At 43.9% G+C, this 23,817-nt stretch overlaps 1 protein-coding gene across 1 annotated transcript; it reads right to left on the bottom strand.

Moving 5' to 3' along the window:
• On the bottom strand, positions 1-23,817 carry RBP2 (retinol binding protein 2). The gene is made up of 4 exons (XM_004762397.2): positions 23,674-23,817; positions 10,340-10,518; positions 1,824-1,925; positions 1-260 (listed from the first exon to the last, which is right to left on the bottom strand). The coding sequence occupies exons 1-4, from the start codon at positions 23,744-23,746 to the stop codon at positions 210-212; spliced, it is 405 nt and encodes a 134-aa protein (XP_004762454.1). The 5' UTR covers positions 23,747-23,817; the 3' UTR covers positions 1-209.

The following is a 23,817-nucleotide window of genomic DNA, read 5'->3' as shown; positions in this document are numbered from 1 at the left end:
TGATTTTTGTTTTTTTCATTTAATGCTAGGTTTCAAAGAAGGAAGGATATGTCTGTCAAGGGTTACACATTCATTCTATTTAAATCCCCTCCAGATTTCTTAATGGGCTCTGTCAAGAGTGGGAAGGTCCCCAAGGCTGTTTCCCAAAGCCTATAGAGAACGCTTGGTGGGGAGTGTGGAGCCCAGACTCAGCGGCCCCACGGTGGCCATTACTTCTTCTTGAACACTTGATGGCATACCTGGTCACCGCAGGTCAGCTCCTGCAAGGTCAGAAAGTGGGTGAGTGACTCACAGGCCAGGCCTCCCTGTGCCCCACCGCAACTCTTGGTGTCTGAGTTGGGGTGGGGGTGGGGAAGCTGGAGTACAGAGGACACTTAGTTGTTCTGGGCAAAGTGCATCTCATAGACCCCATCAGCTGGCATGCCCTGCAGGTAGCAGTAATTTGATTTTGACACTTGAATTGAGCTTGAACAACTATAAAAATGAAAAATGCAAAGAAATTACCCTCTTGGGCGGGATTTTTCCTACTCCCGTGATTAAAGCAACATCTTCTAATTTATAAAAGGCAGTGAAGCTGTGAAAAAGGAAAGGATCTAGTGGGGAGAAGTGTTTGGAAGGCAAGAGTCCGGGAATACATAGGCTGGTGGGCTGTCACTCTGTGCTTTCTGGGCATTCTGGCCTCTGGTCACTAGAATGTTGGTTGGTGGCATCCCAGGTAAGGACAGGATGACAGGGTGTGGGCTGCAAAAGGGCTTCCCCTGGGCCTGCCTTTGCAGAGAAGATGCAGCTTTTGATCCAGATGGAGGGAGCCCCCAGGCCTTACCTGCACCTCATGACTCCTTGAGGGAGGAGAGAAAAATAGGAGTGTGGGGATGGCCGCAAAATCATTACAGCTGACAATGAATCCATTGTCTTAGCCACAGGGACCACTGGGGATTGTACTCCAATTAAAAAAATCCATCATCCAAACCAGAGCAGGTAGGGAAAACCGTCAATGGAAAACATGGTGAATGTTTTCCATTTATCACCAGTTGACAATGCCTCCGAAATAAAGATCTCAGGTGAGGCCAGTCTGGTTCTGAAGGGCACAACGGTGACCTGAATACTGACACTGGGGCCAAGTGCTTGCCTGACTCCAGAGGTGAAGTCATGACTGACTAACAAATGAGTGACTTAATGCATGAAGGAGTGAAAGATTCCTCACTGTTGGGATGCTGGGCACATAAATGTCCTTGAAGATTGAAGACTGAAAAATGTAGCTATCTAGACACATATAATTTATTTCAGGAGACCAGCCATTGTTCCTACTGCTCTTTCTAATACCAAGTTAACTTAAAATATTTCAGGATTACGTGGATACACCTGCTGATGAGAAGCCAATGCCTGTGGTCTGTGAGATGGTTCCCAAGCCCACCTGCCCCTATCCATCCTGCTCCCGCTCCTCTTCTTCCCGGCTCTTATAATGGTGAGGAGGCCTGGAGCCATCCTCCTTTGGGCCATCTTCATTCTGGGCCTCACATTTCTCTTTAGCTGGTGTGCATTTCTCTTTAGTTGTGTGCATTTCTCCTTGGACCTCGGCTTCCTAACTCAGCAGTTTGAACCCTCATTTTAATTGCAGTCGTTCACAGAGACAGCCATATAGATTTCTTCCTGGAGTCCCCTGAGCCAGGTGGGAATGGCTTTCTGACAATATGACCACACGTGTGTGGCTGAAGCTCAGGGGAGGAGTGCAGGGCCATTTTTCTTGTCAGAGCACCTCCCTAGGTGAACCTGCAGTTTGTGGAAGCACCAGGGAAGGGACCCGGGCAGACCCTGGGACTTACCAGGTGCAGCTTATCCCCTTCAACCCACTGCCTCCAGCCACGGTTCTCCTTCTCCCCCTTCTGCACGCACACAAGGACATCACCTTCCCAGGTGACCAGCGTCTGCAATGACAGTTTCCCAGGCAAATCAGATGGATGGTCCTGATGGGGACGGAGCAAACCTAAGCCGGCAGCTGCGGTTCCTATGGCCATTGCCGGGTTCCTGCTTGTCCACAGGGCGGAGCCTTCAGCCTCTGCCAAGCCGAGATCTGCCAGACTCTCCACATATACCCTCCATTCCCGCCAAACCAGCTCATTGTGGCTGCTCCTGTTCTCTTTTAAAGAATTCTAGGGGTGCCAGGGTGGCTCAGTCAGTTAGGCATCTGTTCTTGATTTCGGCTCAGATCATGATCTCAGGGGGTCATGGGCTCAAACCCGGCTTCTGGCTTTTTGCTGAGCAGGGAATCTGCTTGAGGTCCTCTCTCTTCCTCTCCCTCAGCCCCTGCCCTCGCTCATGCCCTCTCTCTCTCAAATAAGTAAATAAATCTTTTAAAAAAAGAATTCTACTCTCCCATTTTACCATATGGTGAAGATCATATTCCAAATCAATGGGGGAAAAGACGACACATTTGACTATAAATGATGTAAAATTTCTCAAAGGGCAAAATAGCATAATGTCAACAGATGAAGAACAAACTGGGAAAAATAATTGTAACGCATATCGAAGACCCGATTTTCTTATATATAAAGGGCTCCTATAAATTAATAAGAGAAAGATCATTAACCTAATAGGAAATTTAAAAAAGGACACAGCCAACAGCTTACAAGAGAGGAAAAAAAAAAAAACCAACCTAAAACCCAGCAGATGGCTTTTAAACCTAAGAAAAGATATTCAACCTTACTCATAATAGGAGGAATGCAAATTAAGGCTGTTTTTGAGATACAATTCATCATACGGTCAGAGATCAAAGAGTCTGATAACACACTGAGCTAGAGGAAGTGTGGAGAAGCAGGCACCTCCATTAATGGCTGGTGGGTATATAAATTGGTATGAATCCTTTTGCGGGGCAATTTTATATTACCTCTTGAAATATAACATTGTTATATCTCTTTGACCTAGAAATTCTGCGTCTGGGAATTTTCCCTACAGGAAACACATGGTGAGGACTGCCTATTGTGGGACAATCATATAGGCAGAGAAGCCACCTGACTAGCAGGGGACCACAACAGATGGTTCCAGGGCCATCCTCATTATCCAGAAGCAGAAGGGTGGCCCTTCTCCCAATCCTGGACTTCCTGCGGGCAGAATGCAGACTGGCTAGTAACACAGGCAGGTGGGGAGGCAACAGAAGGCAGAGTTCATGCTGGATGGCCAGACTGAGCTGACCAGCAAGTTTAAAGAACCCCAAGAGGCTCAAACTCCTGTGCACAGATCATACTTACAGATTATATCCCCCAACTCCTCTGGCTTCTCTTTTCTCCTTTTATTCCTCCTAGCACCGCCCTCTGAACCATTTGTACTACCCCTAGGTGGTTCTCCAGGGCCACCCACCTCTGAGCCCAGATGAGGACCGCACATGCGCCTCCTGAAGGATGATGTCATTCCTATCCAGACAGTGGTTTTTTTTGTCAGTCCTGTCCTTTCTCGGGGATGATCCTGATGCTAGCTGGTTTTCTTCCAAGTATGTGCAAACTGTGTTATGCCTTTGTGAACAATATTATGCTAAGGATCAAATGTTTGCTTTCTTTTTTATCTTGTAAACCTAGCTGGTGACGAACTGACCAGTGCTTCTTTATACACTGTCCTTGCACATTTGGATCTATATTTTGGGACAAATTTGTTTCCCACGGATTGATAAATCTACCTCCATCTAAAATAATATTTGACCTTGACCATATGGTATATTTTATGTACAATTTTATCCCTCCTCATTTTACTCCTCAACACATTGCAGTGTTGTTTGTTACAACAAAGGACTAGAAGCCTCATAAATTCCATCAGTGGGTGGCTGGTTTAAGTCTGTGTGGTTCAACCATGCCATGCAGCCCTTGAAAGAAGAAGGCGGTTCTATACCTATGGAGGAGACCAGTCTCCATAATGTATAATGAGGTTAAAAAAGCTAGGAGGATGGCCATGTGCCTAAGACAAGGTAGGGGGAATATGTACGCATGCCTATGTTTGCATATGTTCTCTTGCAAGGAACTAAAAGAGCCCTTAATTGTGATTTTCTTTGCAGAAAGAACTGAGAGGCAGGGGGCCAGTTTGGGAAGGAAATTTCAGTTTTTACTGTTTAAATTTTCTTAAACCATCTGCATGTATTAATATTTCCTAAATTTACTTAACAATAAAATTCTACACGTTTTCTAAAGAAAATAGGTCTCCTCCTTCTTTGGAGCCATCTGAAGCCTCACATCTTTGAATGTCTTGAGGAAGCTTAATTCACAGGTTGCTTTCCTTGCTCCTCTGGGAGGAAGATGTTGTTTGGAATATTCCAGAATTCCCTCCCAAATAGATGAGAAAGGAATATTCATTTGTCATTGCCCATTATTGGTGTTGGGACTCAGTTCCCTCCCAAAAGTATGAGAAGGGATGACATCTTATTTGGGCAAAAACTGTGTCTTCTAAGCCTCCCTCCCCCAGCCCACATTGCCTTACACATCGTAATACACATTGACTGAACTAGCATCTATTTCTCCCATTAGACAATAAGCTCCGTGAAAGAAGAGGCCATGTTGGTTGTTTATTTCTGCAACCCCAGTCTCAGCAGAGAAGGTGCTTGGTGAGCAATATTGAATGACTCTGTGACTGAGTTATTTTGTTGAAATGGAATCTTGAAGTAAATCCACATGGGAGAATAAATGAGCCTATGTATTCTTCATTGATGATGATTCTTGACAATGACTCAGCCAGCCAGCCTCCTTGCCTTGATTTCTATGGTCCCACTGGAATGCACACATGACCATCAATATGGACACTGGATGGTAACTGTCCATCTACTTGTCTGCTTCTTCATGAGACTGCGAGATCTTTTATGGCAGAAAGGGCTCTAATTCATTACTTTACCCATAGCTCCTGACCCAGGTCTCTCATGTAGTAGGGGGTTGGCAAATTTGTAGAAGGAAAAAAAAGAAAAATGTTGGTGCACAAGGACCTGTCCTAATATTTTCTTTTAATAAATCTCACTAGGCAGCAAGATTAAAAGTTATTCTGACCCTGAGTAAATTGGTTATTAGTGAATGATGGTAATACATACAATATTACAGCCTTACTCCTACATAAAACAGACAGTAAGAAGAGAGAAGGGTTAAATGAACTAAAATTCCACAATTCAATTTCAGTTGGTGTCCTTCATCCTTGTGTCAGAGGAGGTTTTGAAAAAGGCTCAATTGACTTGAAAGATCTTGAGATTGAGGGGATGGAGATAAGTGAGAAAAACCATTGCTTCTGAGTCAGAGGATAAAGAAGACACACTGAACAGAATTAAAGAAGGAATCTGGGCCCACACTGCCATTTCCCTCTCTCAGTGTCCAAAATTAACAGTTAAAAATAGCCTTGTATAGGAAATTAGATAAGGTACTGTCTCAATGTTAAATTTACAGAAGTGGATCACTACACTGTGATTACATGACAGAATATCCTAATTCATAGGAAACACTGAATTACTTAGAGATAACACATCAGATTGTTCAGGAAAAAATATGTATACAATAGCAAGAGAGCATGTACAAAAGATAGAGCAAATGGGGCAAAATGTTGACAGTAGGTAGCTCTCGGCAAAGAGTATACAGATGTTCTTTGCTATTTTCATGCAATTTTTCTGTAAATTTGAATCAGTCCTTTGAGAGTCTTTTTTTTTTTTAAGGAAAATAATAGTTCTTTAAATTAAGAACATTGAAGGGCACCATGAACATGTTTAAACCTTCCCAGAACATTTGTCCTTGCACAAGAGTGATTTTTTAAAAAGATTTATTTATTTATTTATTTATTTGACACAGAGAGATCACAAGTAGGCAGAGAGGCAGGCAGAGAGAGAGAGAGGAGGAAGCAGGCTCCCTGCTGAACAGAGAGTCCGACTCGGGACTTGATCCCAGGACCCTGAGATCATGACCAGAGCCGAAGGCAGCGGCTTAACCCACTGAGCCACCCGGGCGCCCCACAAGAGAGATTTTTGACAGCACCCATCCCTTCCAGCAATTCCAGGTGGGGGCCTCCCGGAGAAGGCTGCAGCTCCTGGGCTCTCATGGACACCACAGTGGCATTATTTGTTTTAACTACCATCGTGTGCCTGCTTTCCCCTGCCCTGATTGTCTGCCCCAATTACTTATTGTTTCTAATTGAGATATAATTCACATACGATAAAATTTACCTTCTTAAAGTACAATTCAGTGATTTTTAGTATATTCACCAAGTTGTAAAACTCACCACTGTCTAAATCCAGAACATTTTCATTGCCTCCCAAAGAAACCCTGCACCGATCAGCAGTCTACTCCCCATTCTTTCTGCCCTGGGAACCACTTTTTGTCTCTAGGGTTTTGCCTAGTAATTTTTAAAAGATTTTATTTATTTATTTGAGAGAGAAAAAGATAGCAACAGAGATAGTGAGAGAGAGCACAAGCTGGGGGAGCAGAAGCTAGGAGGAGAGGGAAAACTCAGGTCTCGATCTCGATCCCAGCACCTGGCATCATGACCTGAGCCAAAGGCAGACACTTAACTGACTAAGCCACCCAGGGTCCCCTAGGGATTTGCCTACTCTGAGTGTGTCATATAAGTCCTACAATATGTGGCCTTTGTGTCTGACTGCTCCATTTCCCAAGGTCATGCAGTGTGTATCAGTGTTCCATTCCTTTCTATGCCTGCATGCTATTCTAGCACATGAAGATCTGTTACTTCTTTTTAATTTTATTCTGGGTAGCTTGTGTACTTTTTGAAAAGGGCTTTAAATCCTCTTAGAAACAAACCAGGGTAAGTGAAGAATATATCATACCCGCAAGAAGAAGGAAGGGGGGATCCCTGGGTCCTTCAAAGTGTTGACCCCACATGGTGTCACCACCCCTGCTGTGGGATGGCATAGATCTGGGCACTTTAGGGCCCTACTCTGCCTCTGCTACAACCCAACCCCACACCCACACACGTCTCCTCCAAATGGCCGAATGGAGAGGTTCTCAGAGGGGATCGTGAGGGTGACAGAGACGTTGAGAAGTAGCAGCCTGGAGAGTAAGAGCATGAGCACTACAGCAGCACACGCACGCACACACATACATACACACGCATGTGCATGTACACACATAAAGACTCACACGTGCTCGTGTGTGCACATGCACATGACACACAGCTTGTGTGCCCTCAGCTGTGCCACCACATGCGGCCACAGACATTAATCAGAGAGAGATACTCACCTGCTCCCTATCATCCTTTTCCAGCTGAGCATTCCAGTCAGATTACAACAAGTAGGGAGTCCTGAGGACATTTGCTTTGGTTGTGATTCTCATGGGAACACCCTTTTGCTGGAGACGGGCAAATTCTGTCCTGGGGGCTTCTCGGGCCCCACCAGTCTCCTGTGTGTGTGTGTGTGTGTGTGTGTGTTTGTGTGTGTGTGCATGTGTGTGTGTGCATGTGTGTATAAGCCCCAACTTTTTGTTGTGGGTCAGGCAGAGATAAGAAGTGCGAAGTGAGATTCTCTTTCTCTCTGCAGGACTCCGAACTGACTCTGGGGAGAGGACAGGGCTCCAGCGGGGGCGGGGGTATGGAACAGAAGGCAAAGAGACATGAGAGTAGGTGTTGAGAGGTAGAATCCTCTAATGGTCAGGACTGAAAGGATGTAACTTATTTTAGGAAGAGAGAGTTCTCTGCTATCAAAGGTGATGAAAGAAGTCAGAGAGAACAGGCCTGCTTTTCCACAGCCCACATCCAGAATGGAAAGGTGAAGGAAAATGAATCATTGTGAACAGATGAGGTTAGAACAGCAGAGTGATGCAAAAATCCAGAGACAGATTTCCCATTCATTCTGGTGTCTGAGGGACTGGCCTTCCAGCCACACAGTTCAGAGAAGACTTGTCGATCCATCAACCCTTCAGGGAGGGGATTCTACAAGGGGCTGTTCCAGAGCCTGGAAGCTTCAGCTTTTATGCCAAGATTGCTCTGATGGAAGCATTTCTTTTTTTTTTTTTTTTTTTTTTTTTTTAAAGATTTTTTATTTATTTATTTGACAGAGAGAAATCACAAGTAGATGGAGAGGCAGGCAGAGAGAGAGAGAGGGAAGCAGGCTCTCTGCTGAGCAGAGAGCCCGATGTGGGACTCGATCCCAGGACTCTGAGATCATGACCTGAGCCGAAGGCAGCGGCTTAACCCACTGAGCCACCCAGGCGCCCCTGATGGAAGCATTTCTAAAGTGCTTTTCATTTCCCACTTTTCTTAGCAAGGAGCACTAAATATAATTCAACCTTGATGTGATGGCTGGGATTATCGGTGCTACAGGACAACTTGATGGAGAAATAAAATGTGTCCTGCTCTCTTGGCTTTACAGTGATCACCAGAGAATGATGACAGCTTTTCTCCCCACTGCAGAAGAGCAGCCAGAGCTCCCTTGCTTTGAGGGAGATTTGAGACCTCTGACTTTGGATTAGCTCCTGAAAGCACCAGAGAAGAGTGGGAATCTGGAGTGAGTGGGGCTCATGGTGAAAAGGAATGGGAAAGGTGGAGGATTCTGTTTCCTTATGGCACTCTGAGGGGCTGGCCCACTGCTCGGCTAAGGACACAGATACCTGCAGATAGGATATGCAGCACCGTCCTCCCTCATTTTGGGAGCCAGGACAGAGGTCCTGGTGGCTGCACTGGCATGGAGAGAGCAGGTACTGTAAGTATGCAAGCTACCCATGGACTTTGTATATGTTTATACACAGTTGTATAAACTGCATGGGCCTGGACAGTGAGCAGTCAGTGGCAACCATGTTAAATGACAAACCAGAAGTCTTCCCAAGTTCCCTGGACTGCGTAATCCACCAGATTCTTACATGATGCTAAGACTGAAATTGGGGTGGGCAGCACCTGGGTGGCTCAGTCAGTTAAGCACCTGCCTTTGGCTCGGGTCGTGGTCTGGGGGTTCTGGGATTCAGCCCCGTGTTGGGCTCCTGCTCAGCAGGGAATCTGCTTCCCTCTCGCCCTCTGACCCTCCCCCATTCTTGCTGGTGTTCTCTCTCTCTCTCTTTCTTTCACACACACTCTCAAATAAATAAATAAAGTCTTAAAAAAAAAAGATTAGGATGCGGGAATCCTTAAATATGACTGAGATTGCTTTTCTTGGCATTCCTGTTTGTGGGGACTGACCAAGGGATAATCGGATTTAGATAACCAAAGATAGGTACATGAGTGTGAGTGTGGGCACTGGATTATGATACTACGTGGTGACACAAAAGGCGAGGGGGACCTGCTGTTACCCTGCCTCCCCTGCCCCCTAACCCCAACCCCACTTCTTCCTGCTGCTGTCATTCTGCCTTATTTACAAACAGCTCCTCTGGGCGAGGGTCTGCTTCTCCTGCAGAGTCCAGTTCCTGGGCCTTGAGATAACCCCCCACATGTGTACTCAGAGTTGTCTGCTTACTTTCAGGGTCCTCCCTATAATAGCCGAGCAGTTCAAGTGGCTGGAAATCTGGGCTTTTGATGAATGGAGAATTTACTCAATTATGATGTGAGTTAAGGTGGTGCTGGAACAGAAGCCATCAGTGTGCTAGAGATTTCGCTAAGTGACTAGCACTGGGAAAACCTTGACCTCTTCACTGACTTTTTCTGATTAGCATTGCATTTTTCTTTAAAAAAAAAAAAAAAAACAAACAGACAAGTTAAATTAGTTGGGACCAACCAAAATTGAGGTATTTCATATAAAAAGTGTGAGTTCTCGGGCGCCTGGGTGGCTCAGTGGATTGGACCGCTGCCTTTGGCTCAGGTCATGATCTCAAGGTCCTGGGATCGAGTCCCGCATCGGGCTCTCTGCTCAGCAGGGAGCTTGCTTCCCCTCTCTCTCTCTCTGGCTGCCTCTCTGTCTACTTGTGATTTCTCTCTGTCAAATAAATAAATCTTAAAAAAAAAAAAAAAAAAAAAGTGTGAGTTCTCAACATCTCTTGAGAAGAAAAAAGCAACCTATTAACATGAGGGCCCTGTGCTCCAAGGCAAGGCCTGGCTGGTGCTGAGTGGGGCTGCCCCTGGGATGAAGAGCTGTGCTACCCAGCTCTCGAAATCACTGTCACTCCCTGTGATATTGGCCTTGCCCACCAAGCCCATGTTGGCATAGGAACTGGCTTCCTACCCCAGGTCCTGGAAAGGTTGGCAGTCTTCTGTCTCACCTTCATTTATAAGCTTAGTGTAGAAACTGGCTTGTTTCTTCCTGCTGAGCTTCCAATGCTTATTTATTGCCAGTATCAAGTCACTCTGGTCCCCTCTCCTGATCCCTCTCTGGTTGTTTCTGTCATATTTTCATTGTGAAGCCAGATGGCCGGCTTCTGGACAGAGTACATGAGTTGAAATGGCCAGGCTAGGTCCTCACCTTAACAGTCCGGTTGTCCAGGCCCTTCGTGCACTCCTCAAACTCCACTCCAACAGTGAAATTCAGCTCATAGTTGCGGAATGTGCTGTTGGTTTTTGTCTTGAAGTTATCGCCGTCTTGTTCAATGATCTTTGTCTGAGTCAGACGTACTGCGATCTTGCGGGTGGCAAAATCAATATCTGTTGGCAAAGGGAGTTGTGGAGGTTATGATGTGCTCAGCCAGACTCATTCATTTCTTTAACAAGGCCAAACATTCAGGACCAGAGACACAGACCATGGGCCGCCCACGTTTCTTTGCTCAAATGGGAAACAAGAGTTGTATTACACAAAGCCAGTTTGCGCAACTCAGTCAATTGTCTGGAAATGTCGGGTCTCTCAGTGCCTCCTCGGGAATCCTGATGGGAGGGGGAGGCAGCAGGCAGGGCTCGCCCTGAGCTGCAACTCTCAGTAGGTGTGTGCATTCAAACACACATGCACACACACGCACACACTCACACACACAAACCCCTCCCCCAGAGAAGTTCCATTCTATTTGACATATTGGATTTCCTCCTAAGAGTATGCTGAATAAAAGATTTCATGGTTTAAAAGAAAAAAGACCACTTTAAAATAACCATCTAGATCACGGGTAAAAGGGGCCTTTTGTTAATATCCATGACCTCTAAGGACACATGCGCACCTCAATTTTTAAAGCAGATTGGGGGTATACTTAGCTGGGTTGTTCTGCCTCAGTCATGGGCCCCCAGGACAACTTTAAGCATATTCCACACACTTAATAAATACTTGTGGAGAGATTTCTTTGTTGCTTTTAAGGAAAATATGAATGATTGTTCATATTTATATTATTGGGAAAAATTTAAAACAAACCAAAGCAGAAAGGAGAGTACAAGGAATTCCACACAACCTTTACCCAGTTCGACCATTATCAGATTTTGCCACATTTACTCCATTTAGTTCTTTACTTTGTCTTGATTTTTTCCCACCAAATTCTATAGAAGATTTTTTTTAATCCACAGCTTAACTAAGATACAAGTAACAAATAACATTGCATCACTTTAAGTGGTATGATGTAATGATTTGATACACACATATGTTGCAAAATGTTGACCAACAATAAGGCAGTTCTTTTTTAAAGTTTAGCATGCATCAGAATTTCCAAGAGAATTCATGCAAAGAGATACCTGGGCCTTGGTCCATACATTCTAACTCTGTAGGTCTTAGAGCAAGACATGAGTTTGCATTTCTAATAAACTCCAAGGTGATGTTCATATTATTGGTCATTGATCACACTTTGAGCAGTATTGCTATGACAGATTGAAAATTGATACATCAGTAGTATTTGTTTTCACATATATTTTTGATTGAGACTAATGGCAATGGATGTTTGAAGATTAAGCTCACTAGAGAGCCCTTTAACTATTTTTTATCTTTAACTGTATCTTCATTTTAAAAATCAGGAGGAAGTATTAGGAAGTATTTTAGTATTTAGTATTAGGAAGTATTTTAAAGGAAAATGTACTCATTTCTCAGAGACTATTAGTATGCAAAAGGGAGTGTGCTTTTCAGTGGGTACTTCATTTACTAAGCTTTGAATTTTATAGTATGAAGCTAGGTATGGAGCCAAATTTCTCGCTAACTTCTGGTTGTGTATAAAATGTCACCCAAGCCAAAAAGTCACTGTTCTGTGGAATAGGTTTTTAAAACAGAGGATAATTCTGGAACTTGCCACAAACATCATTAAGCTCTTAGTATCTAGCTAAAATCATATTGGATCCCCTTTATGTCTGTGAATTCTCCAGATATTTTTGGATGCCAATCTAAATCTTTAACTTTTTTTTTTTTTTCAGAAATTCCACTTGGAAGTTTTTAAAAATACTGACACTGGTTCTATCATAACCCAAAGATAATAATGACCTCAAGAGTAAGAACAATTCAGACTAATTGAGTGTTCTTTCTCTGAGAATCTCAGCCCCATCTCTATGGTAGGGGTAATAAAACTTCGCACTGTGTGCTTTCTGTCAGGGGATAGATACTATTGTGCCCATGAGGAAGACCAGTGGTTACCATCAGCAGTTTAGGAAGCTCCTGGCAATATGGAGAATTGACACCTCTACTGGCCTACCCCCACCCTTTCTGCTGCCCTTCCATTGTAGCCAAGCATCACTTCCCTCATCTTCTCTTCTCATTACTTTCTGACTCATCTTCTGGATCTCTTTAGTTACTATCACTCTTCTCCTCCTAAAGGACCAAGAAGAGACTGAAGTTGGCTGTTTGGACGTCAGTCTGGACCAGCAGTTTGGCCACAGCTGGGAACCCACAGTAGTATCATATCTGCATAGGGAAGTTCTCTGGATTGGCGTTTGGACCTGAAATTGTATAGTCAGGCTTTATCATAATGGGAATAATTTCAACATCAGGCAGCCCAGAAGGTAAAAGAATTACATACCCATTTCCTAAGTTGAAAAGAAAAACAAATTCAAGTTGTCATGAGCTAGTGCATGAATGCTAGTGTCTTGCTGAAATATCATTCCTGACTATTGGTTGAGAACCTGTCATGCCTAAGAATTCACCAATGGGTCCCATCAGGATCCTGTGGGAAGATATAAAAACTACAGATTTCTGGGTCTTACCCCAGACCTAGAATCTCTGCGTGGTTTTAGATCTTGGATTTCTTCATAAGGGGCTGTTTGGAGAGATTTCTATGGTTTAAGAAATTTGAAAGCCATGACTTAAGCACCTACTCCTCAAGCCATAGGTGATGACATGGAGGCCCAGAGAGGTTAAGTGACTTGTCTAAGCATGCATAGCTGAAAAAGCAATCACAAGGTTTGATAATTGGGTGGATATGTGTGGAGAGATCAGGTTGGGAGGAGAAAACATGAGTTTTTAGTTTGGGAGTCAAGGTGCAGTCCAGGAAAGTCAAAAAGAGAATTAATCTTATGGGTAACATTGGAACTGAATTTTAGGTCAGATGACCTGGAGGTTACTCTGTGTGGAGCCTCGGTAATATTTGGAGTGGTAATTAAGACACTTTGGAACCAAAGAGCAATGATGCCCCCAGGGTGGAACCACCCTTGAGAAAGTTCACCCAACAAACCCATTAGGTAAGCATTATATTATCTCCATTTTACCAATGAGGAAACTGGCTCAGAGAAGCTGTGGCACTATTCCTGGGTTGTATAGCGAGGAAGCGATAAAGGTGGAATTTGAACTCAGAATGATTAATTTCCAGGGCCAGCATAGTGCTCCACAAGCTCTGGGCTGGCCCATCTTGTCAGGTCAGACCACCCATGTCTGTGCACTTTCTTTGGCTGCTCAAATACCAGTAACTCCTGAGTGACGCTTCTTTACAATTTCCCTGGAGCTGCAGGGACTTCTAGATCCAGCTGGAGGACACCTCCCTCTTTGGGGAAGTATATGTTTCCCTACACTCTAATGTACCATCTTCACCAAATGCTGTTGTTTTCTGGGTTTAGGGTTCCCTATGAAATCTGAGCTGAATCAGTCACACTCTAACTCCTGGTCTTTTTCTGATAACTCATTTAGCTTCTGCTTTGTGGCTTAAGGAATTGTACCTGGGGACATGCAAGACACAGAGCCTGCAATGAGGCCACAGGACATGGAATTAGATAAAAGCTCTCTCTGATGCCCTTTGTGATTTGAACATTCTAGGCTACCATCCATAGGTACCCCACTGCATTTGCCATGGTCCTCAGCTTCATAGGTCATCAGGTGGTCCAAAAAAATGTGGCTCATGATCAACTGTTTGGAAAGTGAGGAGGTAAAACGAAGAGAAGCTGGTTTCTACACTGAGGAACTTCAATCTAAGAAAGATGTTTTGCAACCCCTAAAGTGGGGATGCAGGATATGGACTTTCCCAGTCTTATGTGGCTGTAGGCCCACCCTGTGGTGGAACATCCCACCCAGCTGGTTTGGTGTTCCATAGAACATGGTACAGAAAGGGCTGACAAAACCCTCTGGCTTTCTCTCAGTCACCTGGGCCCTGCAATTATGGAACTATATCCTGTTTGATTTTCTCCATTCAGTGCAACTTCTGGCCTGTTTGGAAGGGAAAAGACTAAACAGGACTAAGTGGTCAAGTATTTCTGTCTTAGAAATTAATCTTTCTTTAAGATTGCTAAAAGTTTTCCATATTTTGTCAGTATAAACACATGCTTGTGACAGGCAGAGGGCTAGCATGTCACAGTCCAACTCCTGTTTCTCTCCTTCTGCCCCAGAAACACAGTCTAGTGAGTCAGGTGACACCTGTGTGTCCAGCTTCAGTCCCAGGGTTGGACCCTTGAGTCCAGATCTACAAACAGGAGAAAGCAGTGGTCATAAGTGGAGCTATTATGAACTACATCAGGTTGCTTTGAGGATTAAATTTGATGGTGTTTGTGAAGAGTTCTGCCCAGTGTCTGGTGGCTTGTGGTAATGGCCCCATAAATGGTAGCTGCTGCCATCATTGTAATCATCATTATGAAGCTCTTTGATCTCACAGGGTGCTGTGCTCCATATCCTTTGCATTTTCCCAGGTATGCCCTGTGTGTTTGCCCCCTAAGTCCCTGAAGCTCTCCTCCTAGCTCTGCAAATCTCATAAGACCCAGTCCCAGTCCTGCTCTTGGCCGCTTCTACTCTTTCCCTGCCTCCTTTCTCACCTGGTCTTCGGACCACACAGCTTTACCCCCCAGGAGAAACAGCCTGATAGTCCCCTCTGGTTTTTTTTTTTTTATGGGGGTGATTTTTCTTCCCTCAAAAATCTTACCTCTATGAGGATAGAACAATGCTGTCTTCTTGCTCTTTGTCCCCAGGGTTGGGCACAGAGTAGGTGCTCAAGAAACACACCCAGATTGTTTAATAATCACCATAGTTTAGGACAGTGGTTCTCACAGTGAGGTCTTTGGGCCGGCAGCATCACAGCACCTGGGAACCTCTTAGAAATGTAAATTCTGTATTCTTGGCTGCCTTTTCTTCTCATTTAGTACTCTGAATGTCTTGCCAGCCCTTTTTGGCTTGCCAGGTCTCTGTGGATAGCTGTGATGTTATTCTGATATTCCTCCCTCCATAAGTAAGAAATCTCTTATCCCAGCTGCTCTCAGGGTAGCTTCCTTGGCTCTAAGATTTGCAAGTTTCACTAGTATATGTCAGGGTATTGGTCTATTTTTATTAATTTTAGGAGGGGTCCTCCCTGCCTCTTGGACACAAATGCTATTTCCTTTCCCAGATTAGGGAAGTTCTTAGCTATGATTTGTTCAAATATACCTTCTAGTCTTCTCTCTCTCTTTCTCTCTCTCTCTTTCTCCACCCCCTCAGGAATTCCAATAATTCTAACATTGGAATATTTCATGGTGTCATTGATCTCTCTAAGTCTGTTCTCATGGGCTTCTAGCTGCCTATCCCTATCCTCCTCAGCTTCCTTTCTTTCCATCAGCTTATCTTCTAGAACTCTAATTTGTTCTTCGCCTCATTTAGTCTAGGTGTTAGAGCATCTAGTTTAGACTGCATCTCATCCATAGCATTTTTAAGTTCAGCTTGATTAGATCTCGTTTCTGCCCTTAGATATTCTATATTGTTGCTAATGCTTTTTTCAGGCCTACCTATTGACTTCATAATTACTACCCTGAAGTCTCTCTCTCACATCTTGCTTATATCCATGTCCATTAGTTCTGCCGCAGAGGACATTGTCTCTGGTTCTTTCCTTTGTTGGGAGTTCCTTCTAGTCATTATGTTGAGGAATGGTTGAGGGAATGTACAGAGTCCAAAATATCAATCACGGCCCAAGCAAAATGTACCTACAAAAAAATCTGAAGTGGTCAAAAGCTACGACAGATATGCCATCAAAGCCAAGATGATCCAAAAGAATAAAAAAGAAAGAAAAAAGAAAAGAGAAAAATAAGAGGGAGGGGTAGGGACAGATTATAATCTATCAGAGTGGACAAAGCTAGGTGATCTGCCTGTTCCTGCTTGATTTTTGGTCTCTGTGTTAGAAGACATTATATCTCAAAATTGCAAAGAAATCAGAACTTATATATATCACGAGAAAAATGAATAGAGTGAAAAATGGGCTAGTATGGGAAATAAATCTATAAAACATATATGTGAAAAAGAAAATAAAAGTTAAGGGGCACCTGGGTGGCTCAGTGGGTTGAAGCCTCTGCCTTCAGCTCAGGTCGTGATCTCAGAGTCCTGGGATCAAGCCCCGCATCGGGCTCTCTGCTCCACAGGGAGCCTGCTTCCTCCTCTCTCTCTCTCTGCCTGCCTCTCTGTCTACTGGTGATCTCTGTCTGTCAAATAAATAAATAAAATCTTTAAAAAAAAAAAAAAGAAAATAAAAGTTAAGAAGTGACTTACAAACATAGGTTGGGAAATGAATAAAGATGTGGTTCATACATACAATATATTACACTATAGGAATATTACTCAGCCATCAGAAAGGATGAATACCTGCCATTTGCATCGACATGGATGGAACTGGAGAGGATTATGCTAACTGAAATAAGTCAAGCAGAGAAAGACAGTTATCATATGTTTTCACTCACATGTGGAATATAAGGAATAATGCAGAGGACCACAGGGGAAGGGAGGGAAAACTGAACGAGAAGAAATGAGAGAGGGAGACAAACCATGAAAGACTCTGGACTCTGGGAAACAAACTGCGGGTTACAGAAGGGAGGGAGTTGGGGAGTTGGAATAACTCGGTGATGAGTGTAAGGAGGACATGTGTGGTGATGAGCACTGGGTGTTATACATAACTAAGGAATCCTTGAACACTACATCAAAAACTAATGATGTACTATATGTTGGCTAATTGAACATAAAAGAAAGTTAAAAATAGAGCTACCCTAAAAAATAAATATGGGAAAGATAAAATAAGATGAAATCAGAGAGGGGGACAAACCATAAGAGACTCTTAGTCATAGGAAACAAACTGAGGGTTGCTGGAAGGGAAGTGGGTGGAGGGGAAGAGGGCTGGGGTAACTGGGCGATGGGCATTAGGAGGGCAAGTAAAATAAAACAATGAAAAGAAAACAAAAAAAGTGTAAATTCTGGGGTTTACCCTAGACCTGGGAGTTGGGCGCTGCTTGTTTTAACAGGACTTTCAAGTGATTCTGTACATGCTAAAGTTAAGAACCATTGGTATAGAAGAGGGAGGGTTAGGTCCAGGTATAAATTCTGCCCCAGATTTCCCAGCTATGTGTGTCTCTCTGTCTCAAATAAATAAAATCTTTTTTTAAAAATGAGGACAGAATGCTCATTTCACAATGTTATTTATTGAAGGATTCAGTTAAAATGATGGTATAATGCTTTACAAAGTACCAATGAGCTTGTGGGTATCCTGAGCACATTGGCCACCACCCCTTGGCCTTTTCTGTTTAGGTGAAACAGCGGCCAGATTGGCTTTCAGTCCAGAGTAAAATATTTGGTTCATATTTATGCATCTGTAAGGGTTCTGGACTCCGAAGGAACAGTCAGGATGGTGGCTGATCTACTTCCTCACTAGCGGAGCCCTGGCATTTTATCCAGCCTGGCCAAACATTTCTCTGCATGGATCAGCTTCCTCGCTGCAATTTGGCTAGTGGGTAGAAACAACTTTATCTCCCACTCATGAGGTCCATGCTGTTTTAAACCATGATGCCAAAACAGTAGTTAGGAGATGAGAAAGAAAACCACAGGCCAGTATTAACCAGGTGAAACAAAGAGGAGTGCTCCAGGCAAAACAACTAAGGGAGAACTGGGGATTACAGAAAAATTTAGGATGGCAGTGCTCCTCAAAGAGGTTGTGGAAGTCAAGGCTCAGAGAATTTAAGTGGTGGGTTCAGAGTTACCCATGGGACAGAGTTCCTGACTGATTGCCCACAAATAAATTCTGTTATCACTCACAACTAAGGCTCCCCTAACAAAAATTATCGCTTGTTCCTGGTTGCCTAGAAAAGTAGATCACAGCTAAAAATACCTATTGCTGAGAGTACTGGTTTATCTTGGTCACACCAGCCCCTGTCAATCTTTCTGACCAGTGCCGGGGGAATCTTATTAGAGGCTTTATGCAAATGGAATCAAGTATTGCTGCTTCTCTGGATTGAAAAATGGCTCAGCATCTTGGCCACCCTTTAGCATTTGCACAGGCTAGTTAATCATGTCACCCCTGCTCCACCCCAGGGAAGGGAGCCAAGTGTTCTGTTGGTGGATTCGTGATATTTCTAATCAAAAGGAAAGGTTTAACTGCAGCAGTAGAATACACACACACACACACAGATTACAAAAACACTTCCTCTTTGTACTTTGTAGAGAAAATTATTTTCCTGATATGGTATTTTAACACCAGGGTTATCGGGTATGTTTTATCTGCTTTTCTGGATTAAAGGTATCTTCGAGTCTTATTTATAGCCACGTGAAATGAATTTCTATCTCAGAGGAAAAGGTCCAAAGGCAAGCTATTTCTGAATAATATATGTGGCGTGTAGCTACTGCAGAAGAAAACAACAACACCGAAGTGACTTTATTAAAGCATACTTTCCATAACTGCATTTTGAACAATGTAAGTCATAAAGTTGAAATATGAGTATACTACTTACCATTACAATGCTTTGTAATATGCTTGTGAAAAAAGCTAAAGTGGCAGGCTAAAAGGGCAGGCACTCTTTGTAAATTAAAGAGAGAGACGCACACATATTCATCATGTGAAATCTGAGACCCATTTCAGCCGTTTCAGCCGTGGCTTTGATGGGCTTCAAACCTGGACTCCTTAATTCTCATATCATCAGCACTCTTAGGCAACTGTGAGAAGCAGAGTGCAAGAGCAATTTTTTCCATGTCTTTTCCTCTAGATAACACATTTAGAGAGAAATTGGACTGGCCCCTGCCTGCCTCCTCCAGTCTCTCATGGGCATCTCCAAATATGTTTAAAGCCTTTCCTAGACAATGGAGGCAGCCTGGAGACCCTGGGGTGCCTCACTGCTCCCTCTGCATTATTCCACCCCCACCCCACTCATACTCTAGTACTCACTATTGGGATGGAGGCAGGGGGAGATGCGGCCAATACAAGGGAGGAAAGAAGGGGCTCTCTCTCTCTCTCTTTCAGAAAAGCCTAGGAAAGGGCTGAACTGATCTTCACTGGGGGCTTTTCTACTGCGGCATTCCCAGGACTTTCAAAAGTTTAAAAGTACAATCAGGGAATCCTGGGTGGCTCAGTCCATTAAGCGTCTGCCTTTGGCTCAGCTCATGATCCTAGGATCCTGGGATTAAGTCCCCATCAGGCTCCCTGCTCAGCAGGGATCCTGCTTCTCCCTCTGCCTGCCACTCCCCTTGCTTGTGCTCTCTTTCTCTGTCTCTGACAAATAAATAAATAAAATCTTTTTTAAAAAATTAATAAAAGTCCAACCAGATACCATGTAGTTCAAGTAAAGACTATGGCAATGTATATAACTTCTTTGAACTCTAAGCACTAGCAGAAATCCAAATTTTGTGAAACTAACTTCTTCGGTCATTGGACATTTTTTCTTTCTCTCTCTCTCCCTCTCCCTCATTTGGTAATTAATTTCCACCCTGGGACCTTGAGTGACCCTTTGAGTTTGAGAAACTTTGAGTTTCTAAGGGTGCTATCTACCATCTCAACAAACCTTGCTCAGAATGAAGTTCCTTCTCCCCTACCCCATGCTTAGTACCTGCACCTAGAACAGTGCTGTGGAAAGAACTGGGGTGGTAGAAGCAGGCAGACTGGTTTCCTGGCTGAGTAACATCATTGTCCAGCCACAGGTGACCCTGGGAAGGTCCTTTTACTTCTCTGGGCTCAGATTCCTCATCTTGTGAAATGGAAAACATTTCTTCCATCTTAATCCCTATCATCTGAGCTATAGATTTGTATCAACATGCCAATTTTAATAATTTACCTGAATTTGTAACAGGCATCTGAAATCCAAATATGCGAAACAGAAGTCTTAGTGAATTTTGCCCCACTCAGCACCGCTCTCCAAACTCACTCTTACCCATGTCTTCTCTATTTCAGCCTATGGGATCACCATCTTCCCAGTTGTTCAACCCTAAGCCTGGGCCATCTTCATTTCTTCCATACCCTCTGGTTTCATATTTTTCCGCAAATCCTGTTGGCTTTATCTCCAAAGTATATGTTTAACCTGTCCTCTCTTCTCCAGGCCCCTGGGCACTAGTAGCCCAAGCCACCATCACTTCTTGCCTGAACAACACAGCTGCCTCCTAGGATGGGCCTCCCTGCTTCTAGTCTTGCCTTCCAATGATTCATTCTCTACATTATAGCCATAATGATCCTTAAAGAATATAAATAAGATAGATTGTCTTCCATCACAAGGGCTCACCTTCCCCCTGTTTACCACTTCCCAACACACCAGCCTTTGTGTTTCTTGAACACACCCAGAAGTTTTGCATTTGCTGACTCCTGTACCTGTGACACAACTTCCCAACATTCAAGCCTTAGCTCACTTGTCACCTCCTCAGACAGCCTCCTCTGACCACCCAAAGCTCTTCACTCAAGAAGTCCTTTTTACTTTCTTTAAAGCTCTTGCCACTATCTTAAACTATACACTTTTTCTCACTGCTGCTAGCATATGTACTTTAGGAGACAAGAAACTTGTCACGTCATTGACCACAATGTTGCCAGTGCCTAGAACAGTTCTTGGCATGTCACAGGTGCTCAATGCATTTGTTGAATCTGAATAAATTAAGTAAAATAATGTATATACATTTCTGATAAGATGCTTACCATGGCTTGATAATGCCTATCATGGCATGTGCTCCCCTCGGAAGCTGGACCGTGGCTCCTAAACAATCAGGACAGGATTTGGAATATTGTGGGTATTCAGGAAACCTTTCCTGGCAGAAATCATTCAGAGGGAGAGCTGCCTGACTTCAGCCTCTAAGCCTGCATCCTTTCTGGTAGAATTTTCCAGAGACCCACTAGGACTTTTTGCAGTAGCCTCTGCTCTTTTAAATCTGTGTATGTTTATTTAAATGAAAAGATGTTCTTCATAGAAGATGGCTCCCCTCACCTTCTTTTCCAAAAGAAGAATTGGATTTTTCCTAATGGTTACAATTTGTGAACCAAAGAATTCCTAGATGTCTAAACTGAACATTAACTGAGCATTTTTAAGACACACACATTCCATTATATGTCCACATCTTCACTGATTAAAGTTACATGATGGTGTTTCATTTTCTAGGCTCCTTCCCTGCCTGGTCCCTGCCCAGTCACCAAATCTAGTCTATTTCCCACTCCAGACTTTACCTTGCCCACCTTTTTGGCACTGTTCTCACCGTCTTCCCAGGGCCATCACAACAACCTCTTTACTACTCTGAGAGTCCCTGCAGATCTATTCACCCCTGGCTGTCAGAGTGAGCATTGGTGACTTCTCTCTCCTCTGCAGACACTTCCTCTCCTTGTAGGATGAAGTCCATACGTGGTGGCATGCCACCTTCAAGATCTGATCTGTCACATTTCTGATGCTCTTTTATCTCCTCCTTGCACTTCACCTCTGGCAATACAACTTGTTCTATTCTCTCTGCCCAACACCATGTTCTTACCGGCCTGGCCTTCACACATGCCTGCACAGTCATACCTGATTCCATTTCCAAACCCCACCCAGCACTTAGGAAGCCTTGAATGACCTGCATACAGTAGCTCCCTCCACCACATCACACATACATCTGCTTCCTGTTGCTCTACTATTATGGACCCAAGGGATGGAATCACCCACTGTCCCATGAGGGACAGATTGCATTTACTTAAATGGCTGCAGCAATAGTTCTCATCCTACCTGCTTTTCATACCATGTGACTTTGACATTCTTCTTACTGAAAGATGGGGGTCTCTGTATCATTCCCTCGAATGTCAGTGGGCTCATGACTCCTTCAACCCAAGAGAATACAGAATGCTGTATGATTTCTGAGGCTGGGTCCTAAAAGACCATTCAGCTTCTGCCTCCTCTCTCTTTGGACACAGCAAGCAAGCTGTGAGGAAAACCAGGCCAGAAAATTACTATCTGGCAGATGAAGAAACTGGTTCTGGAAGGTTAAAAAGTTGATCAAGGTTAGAGAGCAAGCCTTAACTGGGCTGGCCCCTCTGATTTGGTTTCCTTACCTGCATGGTCTTGCTCAGAATTATACTTCTGAGCTAAGGTCCAGACCATCTGCCCATTTATAGAATCAGTTTTCCATTCTATTGTCCACTCAGGGTACTAAACTCAGCACAGCAGAACTGGGGCTCTGGTAAGAGGATTTGTGCCTTCCCTCTCATCCCCCAAGGATTTGTGGTAAAATTCAGATAGCCAGCAGGAAAAAGAAAGAAAGCAATTCTGTGTTGGAAACATGCCTAGAGTACATGAAGAAAGTTCCAGTCTCTATAATTTGTGTAATATGTCCCAGCTCTCCTCATTCACTGAACATTCTCCTCATTCACGATAGAAATGTTCATCAAACTAGAAGTTAATTGCACAGGAAATTCCACAATTCCTATTCTTGATGAGACTTCTCATCATCTTATCCAAATTATTAAGGCTCTCACTCCACAGGCAGCCCCAGCAGTGGGGAGGTTCCAACCAGGAGCTCCGTATGTGGAGAGCTCTAAAGGTGGAAAAATGATGAAGAGGTTGTTGCAAGATGAAATAAGCACAAGAAGCCAAAGCTCCTTGCCCAGTGCCTGGCCCATGGCATCTGCTACACACATCAGCTCCTCCCACAGTTTTCATGTGATTTCTGTTAGCCCCATGGTAGATCCTGCAAGAGTCGACTCAGTACACATACTGATCAAGCCTGGAGTCCAGTTCAAAAGTCAGGTAAAGCAGTGAGTTGTTTGATCTGTTGACAAAAGCCACTCCTAGCCTTCTGTGGGTCTGATATTCTCTGGCTGAGAAATTTTTTTAGACACTCCTTGTCTGCTTCCCCACCACAAGCCTGATGCAAGAGCAATGCAGGGGCCATTCATGGATAATACCTGGTCCAACTGGTGATCTAAGAGACGGTGGTCAAAAGCAAAAGAGCTACTGTGTTATCCTGTCAAGTTTGGTATTACTCCGTGTGTGTGTGTGTGTGTGTGTGTGTGTGTGTGTGTGTACCCTCTATTCACATGTCTTTTCTCTGTGCCAGGTATTATGCTATGGACATTTCAGACATCATCTCATTTCTATTATTCCCCACTTACAGATGTAAATTCAGAGAATTTGTATGACTTACCTATTACTATATAGCTAGCAAATAAAGAGCGAGGTTTGCACATAGATCTGTTGATCTCCATGGTGGCACTGTCCAGATGGCTGGACCATAGTTCTCCCAAAGTTCCCCTCCTCCCCCACCACTGGTCTCTCCCTTACCTAGGGCCTTCATGTATCCTTCAAAATTGTCATTACTCTCCATCTCCCAGGTTCCATTCTGGTCCCTTGTCATGGTGATAGCCTCTGGTTCAGTGTGAGTGAGTGCTGAATGTCAAGGAGCAGACTGCAGGGAGAACCTGTTGA

Source organism: Mustela putorius, unplaced genomic scaffold (genome assembly GCF_011764305.1).
Source record: "Mustela putorius furo isolate JIRA1106 unplaced genomic scaffold, ASM1176430v1.1 tig00003834_pilon_pilon_pilon, whole genome shotgun sequence".
Taxonomy (NCBI): Eukaryota; Metazoa; Chordata; class Mammalia; order Carnivora; family Mustelidae; genus Mustela; species Mustela putorius.
The sequence above is the reverse complement of the archived record's forward strand: the minus strand, read 5'-3'. Positions and strand labels throughout refer to the sequence as shown.